At 38.2% G+C, this 15,547-nt stretch overlaps 1 protein-coding gene across 2 annotated transcripts in view; it reads right to left on the bottom strand.

Annotated features, from left to right (window-relative positions):
• NLK (nemo like kinase) overlaps positions 1 to 15,547 on the bottom strand; it is a 175,930-nt gene that overhangs the window by 17,668 nt on the left and 142,715 nt on the right. For both annotated transcript variants that reach the window (XR_012374415.1, XM_025851321.2), the window contains exons 4-7: positions 13,551 to 13,657; positions 12,014 to 12,099; positions 7,765 to 7,974; positions 3,713 to 3,814 (exon numbers count right to left, since the gene is read on the bottom strand). Coding sequence is in view for 1 of the 2 variants with exons in the window: in XM_025851321.2 (XP_025707106.1) it covers positions 3,713 to 3,814; positions 7,765 to 7,974; positions 12,014 to 12,099; positions 13,551 to 13,657 (505 nt within the window). In the remaining variant the exon portion in view is untranslated. The remainder of the gene's footprint in view (positions 1 to 3,712; positions 3,815 to 7,764; positions 7,975 to 12,013; positions 12,100 to 13,550; positions 13,658 to 15,547) is intronic.

The raw sequence follows: 15,547 nt of genomic DNA on the forward strand, positions 1-15,547 counted from the left end.
TAGAGTAAGTACAGTAGTACAGCTTGCCCTGTGAAGCCCTCCAATAGCCTAAGCAGCTTCACGCAGAATTCTGAGTCCTTTCTAAAAGTTAGAGGCTTTTTCTGTGTGCATGCATTTTTATCTCATGTCATTAGTAATGTGTTAATACAGCTCACTCTGCCTTGTTCATATATTTATCTATAAATTTATCTATAGGTTTTTGTAAAGAACTTCTATCATGGTAATGCATAAAAAGGACTGAACCTTATCTAATGCCTTTTCTGCATCAATTGAGATAATCATGATTTTTCTCACTTAAAATGTCAAAATATATTAATAAATTTTCTCTGGGTGAACCATCTTTGCATCCTTGGGACAAACTCCACTTGATCATAATGTTATATATATAAAAAAATCATCACAAGCTTTAGCTACCATTTTAGAGTGATAACTTTAATTGGTAATATTTATTAATATTTATTACATGTTTAGAATGTCAGACACTATTCTATGCTCTCATTGCATGTACTATCTCTTTATCATCATAACAATTTAATGAGGTAGGAAACAGTTTTATTCCCATTTTACAGATCGATGAACTGAGGCACACAGAGGTTAAGTAATTTACCTAAGATCACAAAGTGAGTTACCAGTTGAGGCTGGATTCACATTCAGTCTGTCTGAACACTGTAGCATAAAACTCCTGGGACACCTTCAACATGTTGTGCACTGTGGTAAGCCTGAGACTGCCGCCACAGCCTGCACTTTTCATCACTATAGACCAAAGAAATATAAACAGAGCATATATGTGGTGTGGGGCGTTGAGCTAAGAATGATGCCCTTTGCAGAACAGTCATGATGTACAGAACTACACAAGCTGTAGTGTATATACTGATTTTGGGACCAAATTAATCTTTTAAAGTTAAAAAAAAATATCCAAGTGGCTACATACCAATATACTTGTGTGTCTTCTGATCTCAGCTCTAAATAGGTAAAACGTGAATGGAGATACCTTTAAGCAGCTGCTAACAGGCCAACAAGAGGCATAAAGGATATGCATCATGGGGTAAGGGAAGGAGTAGAGAGTAGGAAGAGGAAAAGTCGAGTCTGACTGATGGTTTAAGTAAAGAGCTTCACGGTTCTGCTAACTTCTCTAGAGAGCAGTAGTGGTATAAAGATCAACTAGCAAATGTAGATGAAAACCTGAATTTCCAAACTGGGGGAAAACTGGAACTAAGTAATATGCTAAGTTTATTTGCATTCAATTACATATGGTAGGCATAACCTTACTCTATACCAATCTACCCGGGTTACTGTTCAAAGACCATGAACACCTGACTCTGGAGACCATTTCTAGTACTGGTTAAAAGCATCTAAAGATAAGACTCTAAAGTTTTGGGGCACCTGGGCGGCTCAATTGGTTAGGTGTCTGCCTTCAGCTCAGGTCATGGCCCTGGGATCAAGCCCTGTATCTGGCTCCCTGCTCAGTCTGCTTCTCCCTCTCCTTCTGCCCTTCCTCCCTGCTTGTGCTCTCTCCTTCAAATTAATAAATAAAGTCTTAAAAAAAAAAGACTTTTTTAAAGTTTTGTGTAAAGTGTATCTAGCCTTTGAGGGAAAATGGTTGCCTAATTTGTTTCCACCCCACCAGTCTTCTCTTTAAAACCGAAATATTCCAGGGGCGCCTGGGTGGCTCAGTCATCAAGCGTCTGCCTTCGGCTCAGGTCATGATCCCAGGGTCCTGGGATCGAGCCCTGCATCGGGCTCCCTGCTCAACGGGGAGTCTGCTTCTCCCTCTCCCACTCCCCCTGCTTGTGTTCCCTCTCTCGCTGTGTCTCTCTCTGTCAAATAAATAAATAAAATCTTAAAAAACAAAACAAAACACCAAAATATTCCAATACCAAGACTAGCCAGGGCTATCCCTAACTTTTACTGTGGTGCTCTCTTAAGACTAGCCAGGGCTATCCCTAACTTTTACTGTGGTGCTCTCTTAAGACCATCACTAAACTTAATGATAAAATAAATTCTAAGAGGCATTAGTGTTAAAAGGCCGATTCATGTAAAAATGTATAGGAAAATATTCTGCTTAACATCTTAACCTATTTAACTAGTTAAATAAACATAGGACTTTAAATTTTTCTTTCTTCCCTCCTTTGTTTTAGACAAAAATATGATACTTAACTCTTTTTTATTTTGTTGAAAGTTCTAGGTTTTTACAACTAACAGATTTTTAAAAATTTCTAGTAGGGAAAGGACTCACTTGCAGGAATGCTCAAAGGAGAGCATAGTTACCTTTGGTGCAGTATGTTATATTTTTGAGATGTTCTAGAAGGCAGGCAGGAAACTCCTTAGGAAGCCTTGCTCTCTTAGCTGCACTTCAGCAGCTCTGACACAAAGGATTAACTAGCTGGCAACCATTAGTAATAGTTAAAATTCCTCTAGAGATGGAAGGGTGGCACCAGGGTATGTGATCTTAATCACATTTCATTACTGGCTACCTTTAGCCGGGAAAGATTTACTGACCTAAGGTCAGTAAAAGAGGAAAATTATTCTGCTAGTTCCAAGGGCACGTTTACCATGAAGTATTGATAAATTACTTTAATATTCCTGATAATGGCCAATAAATAGAACATAATAGATCTTTTGAGTTCCTTCCATTAATACAGAAGCTTCCTCTAAGTTAAGACTTACTGTGTGCTCTTCTAAGAGAGTTAGGGCTCAAATTATTTCAGTTTATAAACTAAATGCAACAGAAAGATAAAACTGGCAGGGAGTTATTTAAAATACCAGCGTCAACATCTCTATTTTTCTAGTTCAGACTGGTTTTAGAAGAGAACACACTTTACCTATTGCCCCCTGTGCCTGTGAAAATGGGAGCTCTGGAGTCACACTGGAATTAGAGAAACTGCAAGAGCAAGGCACAAGGACTTGCCTAAATGTCTGGCTGGTAATTTGAGAGGAGTATCAAGCTCGGTCTGTCATTTGGTCATTTAGATCAATCAGATGTAATGATCAATCAGATCATCTAAATGCCTAATTTAAAAGAAACCAAGGCAGAGCCCATGAAAATTAGTTGCCGAGTCTTCCTGTTCAAGTCTTTTTCTGTTTCAGTTTGTTGTTCTGAGGAAAACTATTTCTCTCGCTCAGTTTTCACATCAGTAAGCTGTTCTATCCACCTAAAAAAATGCTGCTAAACCAACAGGTGGTTTAGCTATCTTCTTGTCTTTCTCAGCAGTGACCTGTCTGGTTGCAAGCTATATTGATCAGTACATCTGGCAGTCTCTCTTCATACTTCTTTTCTACAAGCATTCAAGCCTGATTCTGTGTGAGTGGTAAGAGTGCAATGGAAACAGCCTCATATTCCTGCTTGGAATAAGAGAAACCAGGTATTTTGGCTCAGTATTTAGAAAAGACATCTTGATATACAGGCACTGAAGTGAAAGCTCTACCCCAGTAACTTTTCCCAGACACATCAAAGACCAGGAGACAAAAAGCCAGGAGTCATTTCTTAGCAACAGTGCTACAGAAGCTTTTACTTTCTCCCACAGCATTGGGAATGATGATATTTTATTTGGTTTGACAAATATTTAACATTTTCTTACTTATGACTGTGACATAAAGACTAAATAAAACCCGTAAATCATGTTTTGGTTTAAAAAGTCTCAAGTCATTATTCTGTTGGAAGAGAAGTCCTGTCCAGGTGGTTACAAACTACAGGCCCCGCCCTACCATTTACCTGTTTATGAGGGCCCCTGAGTATGTGCGCCTTAGCGCCTTCACAAGCCGTCCTCATTGCTTCCAGCGATGGTGTGCCCAAAAGATCCGTGATCAAATCCAGCTGCAAGGAAACGTGAAATACAGACAGATAGTAAGAGCTCATGGAAACAACTTTCCATTACTCTTAAATCACTGCCCTTAGAGATGAGGACCAAATGTGGGGGGCGGGAAACAAGCTCTTAAGGTAAGTTCCAGATTAACAGATAGGAACTCCGACTTTCACTTTTGGACTATTAAAAAAGCCAGAAAAATGTTTTTATTAGGAACCCATATGACAGAATTAAAATACATTTTGGCAAGCAGGGCATTCTAAGGCTATAGTAACTTAGGGGTCTGCATGTACCTGCCCTGGGTCTTGATAAGACAGTATCTATGATCCTTGCAGAGGTGAACTGCTCTTTTGCTCATGGCTAATGACTCTTCTTTTCAAATAGTTAATGAATGGATTCTGATGCTTCAAATGGATTCAGGCTCATCAAGGAGCCAATCCATAAATCAGGCAGCTGTGACTCAGTAAATACTCAGAATATTCACATCTGAAATGAAAGCTAAGCTGTTGATGTTTGGGCCTGTACAAATCACCTCGTTCTAGTTATGCTGGAAACCTCTTACACTAGCAGAAAATGGTGCTTCTTAGAAAACTATGACACTGCACAAGACCACATGTAATCAGCTATGCACGATAGAAAATGGTCTTCTCACAGGTCTTGGTAGGTAGGAAACCACCTTTACAATCTTCTGTAGTGCGAAAACTGTTCTAACTTCATAACCTAATTAGCAATAACATATCATTCAGATTCCTCCAGGATGGAAAATTCTTACCTACAGAGCACTTCTTTTCCTCGTACTGAGATTGCCAGATATAAAGCACTACTTTCTGCACTTATCAAAACTATGAAGTTTAGGGCGCCTGGGTGGCTCAGTTGGTTAAGTGTCTGCCCTCAGCTCAGGTCATGATCCCACAGTCCTGGGATCAAGTCCTGCATCGGGCTCCCTGCTCAGTGGGGAGCTGCTTCTCCCTCTCCCCTTGCTCCTCCTCCCTGCTCATGCTCTCTGTCAAATAAATAAATAAAATCTTAAAAAAAAAAAAACTATCAAGTTTAGATAAGGATCACTGCCCTCCAGGATAATGGAGATGATCAAGTAGCTTGTATTACATAGAAGATCTCTATACAAAGCTTTTTGGGAAAAGTGTGTTGGTGATACTTTTGGACCTCTAACAACTACCGTGAAGGTAGAAGAAAATGACTGGCTCATGAAAACCAATGGAAACATTCAGAAAGTTGTCTAAAATGGGTAAGATCCCTGGGTGAGAAACATTTTTATGAAGTCTGCTAGGGTTTTTATTTCTCAAAGATACAGAGAAAATGCTACAGAAAATAACTACTTCCATTTAAAAGTTAGACTCTCTTCCCATTTTAGATCTTGATTTCTCATCCTAAAATACACTGATGATAGATGCGAGTTCTCTGTCAGTGGCTACATCAGACTGGCAAACTCAAGACCTATGCATTTCTCTAGATAATAAGATATCTGAATCCTACCTATGCCAGTTGCTTCACACTTTACACACACACACGCGCGCGCGCGCGCATAGTTCTTTTCAGCAGCAATCCAAGATCCTTGTTCAATATATGGGATTTGAACAACCCCGTTTTTTGTTTTTTTTTTAAGATTTATTTCTTTGAGGGCGCCTGGGTGGCCCAGGGGTTAAGCGTCTGCCTTTGGCTCAGGTCATGGTCCCAGGGTCCTGGGATCAAGTCCTGCATCGGGCTCCCCGCTCAGCAGGAAGCCTGCTTCTCCCTCTCCCACTCCCCCTGCTTGTGCTCCTGCTTTTGCTATCTCTGTCAAATAAATAAATAGAATCTTAAAAAAAAAAAAGATTTATTTGAGAAAGAGAGAGAGCATGCATGTGCGCCACCCCCCCCACAGGGTGGGAGGGGCAGAGGGAGAGGGAGAATCTTTTTTTTAAAGATTTTATGTATTTATTTGTCAGACAGAGACAGCCAGAGAGGGAACATAAGCAGGGGGAGTGAGAGAGGGAGAAGCAGGCTTCCCGCTGAGCAGGGAGCCTGATGCAGGGCTCGATCCCAGGACCCCTGGGATCATGACCTGAGCCGAAGGCAGACGCTTAACGACTGAGCCACACAGGCACCCCGAGAGAGAGAATCTTAAGCAGACTCCCTGATGAGTGTGTGTAAAGACCTACGTGGGGCTGATCCCACAACCCTGAGATCATAACCTGAGCTGAAATCAAGTCGGATGCTCAACTGACTGGGCCACCCAGGTGTCTCAAACAACCCCTTAACTTTTATTTAAGCTTTTCTGTATGGCAGTTTCTTATGTCCAGATATGATGGGTCTTACAGGTAGGTGCATTAAAATCTACTTTCTAAAGAAATTGAATAGTAAAGTGGGTATTGTCAATAGTACCCAGCATTAAAATTATATATGATAATTTTTTATCACTAGGATCAAATTTTAAGATGTAAACTTGGTAAAATAGACTTTGAATGTATAGCAGAGAAATAATTTCAAATGCTCATCATAGCATATACAGTTTCTAAGGTATCAGTTAATTCTTTGTAGAAGAGTATAAAAGAAATTTTTCCATTTTGGGCCAAGTGTATGAATTATTTACAAAGATACATAGTAGTCAGGGTGATCTTTTAAAATGTGATCAATCAAATCTTAACACTCCCTTGCTCAAAACCTTCATATAGCTTTCCATTACAGTTTGGACAGAATAAAATCCAAAGTCCTTATCCAGTCACCACAGTCAGGCTCCTTCCCTCTCTCTCTCTCTCTGACCTTGTCTCCTACAATCTTCCCCCTTGATCATGCCATCCCTCCAACAGGCCACACTTGTTCTTGCCTCAGAGACTTAATTATGTTGGTTGTCCTTTTCCTGAAACATGCCCAGTATCTCACTCCCTCATTTCACTTTGAGTCACGCCTCAAATGTCATTCTTTCAGAGAACCCTTTAGCAATGCTCTGCTCTATCATCATTCCCTATCCCTAACCTGGTTCAATTTTTCTCCACAGAATTTGTCATTACTTAGCTTACTTACATTATATTTATTTGTGTACTTATTTATTTTGTCCCATGTGAAAGTTGCACAAAGGCAGGAACGAACTTTGTCTTATTTACCGCTGCAACCCTAGCATTCTGGCATATAACTACTATCACAGTCGCTAATATTTGCTGAGTGCTTACTATGTGCCAGGCCTCATTTTCAGCTTTATTACTTCTTTTAATCTGCACAACAGTCCTCAGAATGGTTTAGTTTGCCTAAGAATTAATAGATAGTAAGTGGCAGAGCCAGGATTTGAACCCACCAGTTTGATTTTGCAGGCTGAGCACATCACTGATACATTAATCTCATGCAAACACTATTGTTAAGATTTATGGATCTTAAATAATTTAGGGATCTAAAATAATACTTACAAATTATCTCAAGAAAATATGTGGGGTAATGAATTAGCTCTCAGGGCAGATAAAGTAACACCAATGATTTCCTAAAGCTACATTTTAATAAGCTCCTAATGTTCTCTGCCATATTTAAATATGTTAGCCCAAAAATAAAGGTTCAAAATGTTCTTAAATGTTCAGATTTAAGGAAATCAACACTCAAAATTTATATTCTAAGCACAAAGTGTAAGTACATTAAGCCATCAAATGCATTTTCGAGTCTGACCCATTCAGTCAGAAAGAACAGAGGCCCTCTAACAATGGAAGATTACACCTGTGCAAATTGTTACAGCAGAGTCTGCTGCTATGCATCAGTGCATGTAATAAAGTCAACACTCCCTCTAATAGGTTCGTAAGTTACAAAATGAATCTCTCTGTAATCTTCAACTTCCTAACTTTCTGAATTTTAAATGAACCTCAATTTGCTAAAAGCAATTTAGACAGTACAATGAATAAGCCCCACACACATGTGCAAGATGGTTTTTCCTTTAAATCTGTAATAGAATTGAAAGCTACTAAAGCCTAAAGTAAAATCATACCTGCTGAATGGGACTTTGTGCCTGAAACAGTATTCTTCGTCCTAGTAGTTCTGCAAAGATACATCCGACAGACCAGATGTCAATAGCATTGCTGTAATGACGACTGCCCATCAGGATTTCCGGAGCCCGATAATACTGAGTGACAACTTCCTGAGTCATATGACGGGATTCATCTAATTCCTCCACTCTGGCCAATCCAAAATCACAAATCTAAATAGAAAAGATTATCAAAATATTGTTAAAGAGACAAATATATTTACAAATGGTAAAGTAAAACAAAATAAGCAAAAAATCAAAATCTTGATAGATTCTGAACTTTGAAAAGTTTCCAATGGTACAGGTAGAGTATATTTGTGTCAATATATAATTTGATCTTATTTGCATAAGAGAAAAAAAAAATCTCAAACTTCCTTATTTCTATATAAAATGATGAATTTTAAAAATATTCTTCTCAGGCGCCTGGGTGGCTCAGTTGGCTAAGCGTCTGCCTTTGGCTCAGGTCATGATCCCGAGGCCCTGGGATCAAGTCCCGCATCTGGCTCCTTGCTCAGCAGGGAGCCTGCTTCTCCCTCTGCCTGCCGCTTCCCCTGCTTGTGCTCTCTCTCTCTTTGCCAAAAAAAAAAAAAAAAAATCTTAAAAAAAAATATTCTTCTCACTCATCTTTTCAACTGATAACTAAACCAAAAAGACAGCTCAATGCATATTTCTAGGTTTAATGTACAAATCAAACTATGTATTTTCAAGGCTTATCAAGGAATTATACGAAAAAAAAAGTGCCTATCTTGAAGACCTCCTGAGCTATGTTCACTGTCTTTATGGCATACACATAGTAAAATTTCTTTAGATCTATGGGTTTCAAACTGAGTCCTAAACTTCCCATGTACCTATCTATTTAAAATACTATTCACACTCAAATATGTATGTCAAAATGCAGCACACTGTAGGATACCAATGCTACAAGTTTCACTCATTTCTTTGTGCTGTAAATATTTAACTGAATGCCTCTTATGGTTTGGAAAGTATGCTAGAACCCGGTAACACAACAGTAAATCAGAAAGTGGTTAATTTATATGCAGACCTAGGAATAAATCTTTTCTTGTTATTTCTGTTTAACTGAAAAGTATGCTAAGGTTACAAGGTGAGCTGTTAGTAGACAGCAGCAGCGCCACCACCAGCAACTTCTACTTATTTTCAGGAATTTCTCATATTAAGAACATTTTCTTAATACTGGGCCACCAAAACAAAAAGTGGGAGCACTGAGGTTAAGATAAGAGAGTAAGGGCCTTCCAAGCTCCAGCATTTTCACTGATTAACTTCATGAGTCAATATTATAAGTGATAAACTAACACTGTTTTCTAAGTTGAGGTCGCAGCATAAGATTTTATTTGAAAAAAAGGGTCTGGCAGCTTAAAAAAATGTTTTAAAACCATACCAAAAAGAAAAAAAAAACCCAAACACTATAAATTGCTTATCAAATTCTCCCAAAGGTTAGTGTTCAAATAACACATAATATTTTAAAACTCTCTTCCATGGCTGTGACGTTTTAGGATATCTTTTAAAACAAAACAAAACCAAAGAACTTAAATCCATTTTCCTATATCTTTCTTGTATTTACAGTAAAAACAGCAACAACCACCACCAACCACCCACCGGACAGAAAATGTTTTCTGTTATAAAGCAAGTCCTCTGTTAAAAACACCAGTCTGTCTGGAGTCATTTTGGGCAATTTATCTGGAAGACAAACTAAACCCAAAGTAAGAAGCTTATATGATCAGACAACCAAAAAGATAATGAGATTTCCAACAAAATTATCCATTTTGTGCTTAATAGGAAACAAAATATATTCAGAATATGAAAGGATACTAATTTAAAAGAAATGTTTTATCATATTATTTTTGATGAATTTGTACACTTGAGAAGAGAGAATTAGTGTCCGTAGCTTGGCACTCCATTCTGGGTCTTAAAAGTAGGCTGCTAAGACAAGTCAAAGGAGTGGGGCACAATTTCAATTTATCCTGATCTTTGTGTTGTTTATTCATAAATGACATTTTCCTCTAGTTATTCATTTGTGTAGCTAGAAGTTATAATACCATAACAGATGATTTGAAAAACGGACCTCAAGCAGGTAGTGGCACCAAGCAAGACGGTTCTAAACAAAATGCTTTGGGAACCAGAAACCAAAATAAGAAGAAACTGGCTTAAATTGTCATAAAACTGATTTGGTCCAAACAGAATAAAGAATTCCTAAGGTTTAAAAAAATTTTTTTAAATTAAAATTAGAGTTATGGGAATAGGTTGCAGCTCTTTAAAAAGTGGAAAGGTGCAGGGAAATGAACTCAATGACCTATAGAAGGAATATTTACTTTAGTGGACATGGGGAACAATTAATTTCTCTGTGAAAGAGACTGAACTACAACATTAGTTGTTTTCAGGGAAAATATGAAAGACAGTTTTTTTTTTTAAAGATATTACTTGAGAGAGAGAGAGAGAGAGAACATGAGTTGGGGCAGGGGAGAGGGAGAAGCAGACTCCCCACTGAGCAGGGAGCCTGATGAGGGGCTCCATCCCAGGACCCCAGGATTGTGACCCGAACCAAAGGCAGATGTTTAACCGACTGAACCACCCAGGAGCCCCTGAAAGATAGTTGTTTTTTTTTTTTTTTAATCTTTCTAGAGTTAAATCAGGAACAGTTCTTCAAGGCTATAAGGAAGGGTGATTTTTTTTCACAGTATAACATACCAGCTTTTAAAGAAAATTGGCCAGAGTTTAAAGAAAGCATTTAAAATACAAAATGATACTCATTTATATACTTGCTTTTAATATTTAGTTTAACTGCCATCAAGCTAAGTAACAATGACAGCTTGATAACTTATAAAGCAGGTAACATCTAAAAACCAGTTTTCTTGGGGTGCCTGTTGGCACAGTTGGTTAACATCTGACTCTTCGTTTCGATTTAGGTCATGATCTCAGTGTCATGAGGTCAAGCCCTGTGTTGTACTCTGTGCTCAGCATGGAGTCCGCTTGGAACTCTCTCTCCCTCTTCCTCTGCCCCTCCCCACTGTGCACTCTCTTTCTTCCAAATAAATAAATCTTTATTTATTTAAACTTAAATATAAATAGACTTTATTTATTAAAGCAAACAAAAAAACCAGTTTTCTTTTTCAAATCTATCAGTTGGAATGTTAAGAATATTTACTGCAAACTGAAGCACCATGTAATACTGTAGCCACTCATAAAATAAATAGAATTTAAATTTGCTTACACAGAGATCACACAGTTCTAGGAAGGCCCTTACTTCTAATTTCTATGATGGGGAAAATATGGCGGGCCTCTCACTAGGCGTTCCGTTAATACATCTATTAGAGGCAGGAAAATGCACATATGTGGATTTTGCAATTTGTGAGCCACTCTAACAAGAAACAACGGATGGGGGTAGGTGGAGACCCTGCGGGAAAGTAAAATTGAAATTGATGGCTTGAAATTTTGGGACTACTAACTACAATTAAATCCTGTAATCAATTCCCCTTCAGAGGGAGTAGCAGGATTGGCTACTATATATTGTCAAATATATTTGGCCCCTTTCTGCTTAGTATTTTTACCTTTTTTTTAAAAAAAGATTTTATTTATTTGAGAGAGAGAGAGAGCATGAACAGGGTGAGGGGGCAGAGGGAGAAGCAGACTCCCTGCTGAGCAGGGAGCCCCACATGGGGCTCGATCCCAGGACTCCCGGATCATGACCTGAACCAAAGGCAGGTATTTAACCATCTGAGCCACCCAAACACCCCTAGTATTTTCACTTTTAAGTGTTTCCACTTCCTTACTTGGCTATCTCAGTCACACACGGCATAGAAATGTTAGCTGTGCAAAAACACAGTCTTCTTGAAAGCCATACTTCATTCTCATATAAATAACTTACTAGTCTTGCAATATTTCTTTTGATATATACTTCCTTTAGCACTGGAACAATCTAAAAAGAAATTACCTTCTTTATCTTTTTTCTGGTCACACTGTAATTCCAATTTCAGTGTTTCCAAAACATATGCAAACTATCATGAAGAAACCATGAGTCAAGATGACAAATCAGTTACTATGGCCATGACTAGCGATACTGCCAGAGAAAACTCGGTTCTTTAATTATTTGGTAAAGTGATGAAAATAAATTTTAACTCTTTCACAAAAACACATTGTTCTTAAACCTGCCTTGGCATTCTAAATTTTTCTCAGATACTTAAAGGAACTGAAAAGCTACCTTTAGAACACAGTTGCTGTTCACAAGGAGATTCCCTGGCTTAATGTCTCGATGTAAAATGCCAGCTGAATGGAGATATTTCAAACCTGAAATAACAAACGGATTTAATTGCAGATATTTAATTCTTTTCACTCAACCAATTATTTGGGGAAAACCACGGTAACAGAGAATACAGGATTTAAGATTGTTCTCTAAATAATGGCATCATAAACGTTATTAAAAGCTTGACTTAGTCCTACCTCAAAAAACTGTAATTTTGTAAAATAAAGTGTCATCAAAGGTTGCACAATCTACAGATAATGCCTAGAATTCAAAAGATGAGTTAGGTTTAAATACAGATAAGCTTTTCAGGCGCTGGAATTTAAAAGTTGACCATACCAATATCCTTGAATTGTTCCTAAGTGTGGGTGGCTACAGGAGCTCTGCTATTGGTACTCTCAACCTGTGATTCTGAGCTGGCTCTAACAAATCCTCACTACCCCCCAGGGAGCCCTTCCCAGGGCAGATTTTCACTAAGACAAAATTCAGTAACCTGCCCAGGTTTGTCAGTAGTATTCCCCACCACTGAGATTCAAGAGGGGTTGTTAATTACTTTAAAATATTTTTGACATATTAAAAGACTGAGTTTTAGCACTGTTAGAAAAAGGTCACAGCTTCAAGGCTGAGTCTTTCAGCAAATCATAGATTTTTTTACAAGTGTAAAAAAAGATCCAATATCTAGTATCTTCCTTCTGTCACCTGCCACAGAGTATCAATACATCTATGGAAGGTGAACATCCTAGTGTTAACGCCTTGTGTGTGTTTTCATTCTGTTGGTAGATGCCTTTTAATCTCCATAAAGAATACCTGAATCTATGAATCCTAGTGTGGGAGCAGAGGGAGAAGAGTGTTTTACTAGGTAAGAAAGCTGTTTCAGCTTTAAACGGTTCTCCATTTGTAACAGCAAAATTCCGGAGGATATACCTGCTGGCCAGAAGCAGCTATAGCAATGTCGGCTCAAACTGCCTATCAAGTCGGTGCTCTTTAATGAGCCAGTCTGGAGAATTATATTGCTGTTTCTCAGCCTCCTTGATGCTTTGGCTTTAAGAGTCTTGTTTTTCTAAAGTTGGACTCAGGTATACCAGCCAACACTTGGACCACACTTGAAGAATAAATGTCATCCCATAAGGAACAGTTACTTTTCAATTGAGTCACCTGATGCCAGCCACATACTCCTATTAAAGGCTGTTTAAAGGAAACTTTGTGACAGACCACAGGGTTCCACAAACCATCCTGCTTATTTACCTCCCTAGATTAACCTACTTAACTGAGTAATGAATTAGGGCTTTCTCTTCCATCAGTGAAAATAAGAACCATTTGGCCACCCTTAAAAGCCTCTTAACATCAAGTGTAGAGATTATTAAATATATCTTGGTCAAAAGAAAAAAGTCTTTAGGGAAGAAAAAAGCCTTGGGAGGTCAGATTAAAGTTCAAATGAAAAGCAAAACATTTCACTTATACAGTGCCACTACCTTTTTCTTCAAAAAGAAAATCTTACCTCGCAAAATCTGATAAAGAAAAACTTTGACATGATCTGAGCTGAGTGGTTGAGGAGAGACGATAATTTTATGTAGGTCACTCTGCATCAATTCTGTGACAACATATCTTGAGGTTTTAAGTTAAGGAGAATTCCAAGAATTCAGCCCCCAACCCCCTCAAAGTAGGCACTAGGTCTAAAGAATAACTTCCATTCTTAAAGCTGGGAAAAGCTTAGGGAAAGAAAACTTCTAGACAGCATGACAAAGAGGTAAAAATTCCAGCCCTCACAAGATAAAAAAATTGCCAAAATTAAAGAATTTACCATTTAGAAGTTAGCAGAAATAAACTGTCTCTATAATTAGCATTACAAAAGAAAAATAAGGATAAACATTTTTGAAATTAATTCCAATGTAGTTAACATACGAGTTCTATTAGTTTCAGGTGTACAATATAGTGATTCAACAATTCTATACAGTACGCAGTGCTCATCACGACAAATGCACTCTTAATCCCCTTCACCTATTTCACCCATCCCCCCAGTCACTCTCTCTGGTAATTGTTTTCTATAGTTAAAGAGTCTGGTTCTTTTCCTTTGTTTTGTTTCTTAAATTCCACGAGTGAAATCATATGGTAGTTGTCTTTCTCCAACTGACTTATTTTGTTTAGCATTATACCATCTAGATCCATCCATGGTTGTTGCAAATGGCAAGATTTCATTCTTTTTTATATTCCATTGTGTATCTATATACCACATATTCTTTATCCATTCATCTATCGATGGACACTTGGGTTGCTTCCATCATTTGGCTATTGTAAATAATGCTGCAATAAACATAGGGGTGCATATCTCTTTGAATTAGTGTTTTTGTATTTTGGGGGTAAATACCCAGTAGTGAGATTACTGGATCCTAACGCATTTTAATTTTTTTGAGGAACCTCCACATTGTTTTCCACAGTGGCTACACCGGTTTGCGTTCCCACCAACAGCGCACCAGGGCTCCTTTCTCTCCACATCCACCAACACCTGTTGTTTCTTGTGTTGTTGATTTTAGCCATTCTGATAGGTGTGAGGTGACATCTCATTGTAGTTTTGATTTCCATTTCCCTGATGACAAGAGATGTTGAGAATCTCTTCATGTGTCTGTTGACCATCTGTATGTCTTCTGCCCATTTTTAATTGAATTATTTTTTTTGGATGTTCAGTTGCAGTTTTTTATATATATTGTATACTAACCTTTTACTGGATGTCATTGGCAAGTATCTTCTCAAAAATAATAAACATTTTATTTTTTAAAAGATTTTGAGAGAGAGAGCGTGCGCGATCAAGAAAGCACAAGCAGGGGGAGCAGCAGAGGCAGAGGGAGAAGCAGGCTCCCGGCTGAGCAGGAGCCCGATGTGGGGCTCGATCCCAGGACCCTGAGAACATGACCTGAGCCAAAGGCAGACGCTTAGCTGACTGAGCTACCCAGGGGCCCCAAGGATAAATATTTTAAATGACAGCCAGACCAGGAAGAATGTGAAGACCAAAGAGTCTCAGGATCTATTCAGACATGTTACTGGAGCATCCTCTGAATCCAAACAAGAGAGGACTGGGGGTCTCACCCTAGGCCACCATGGCACCAATGGAAAGGATGACAATCTACCCATCAACTGTGGCATAAGTTACTTTGTGAAGAATAGTACTCCTAGAAATGTGTAAAATGATTAGTTCAAATCCAAGTCTATCTACAATCTTAATTCTTTTAGTATTTAACTTTTTTTTTTTTTACATCTATGGCTCCTTTATTGTTTTAAGCTTCCTATGTTTTGTACTTTTATACTCTCAGGGTTTTGTTCAAACAATACGTGGCAGACGATCAAAGGCTGGAGGCTGGGGAGCAATGAAGATGTGGAATTCAGAACTCTTGTGAAGGTAACTCTTTTGCTATATCTAAAATAGGGCAAATTCATGTCTTACCCTGTGCAGTTAAGGACTCATTACAAGTATGGGTGAATTTTATGATTTAAACTTTTTAA

Source organism: Callorhinus ursinus, unplaced genomic scaffold (genome assembly GCF_003265705.2).
Source record: "Callorhinus ursinus isolate GAN/ISIS: 27379988/994484 unplaced genomic scaffold, GSC_fseal_2.0 scaffold34, whole genome shotgun sequence".
Taxonomy (NCBI): Eukaryota; Metazoa; Chordata; class Mammalia; order Carnivora; family Otariidae; genus Callorhinus; species Callorhinus ursinus.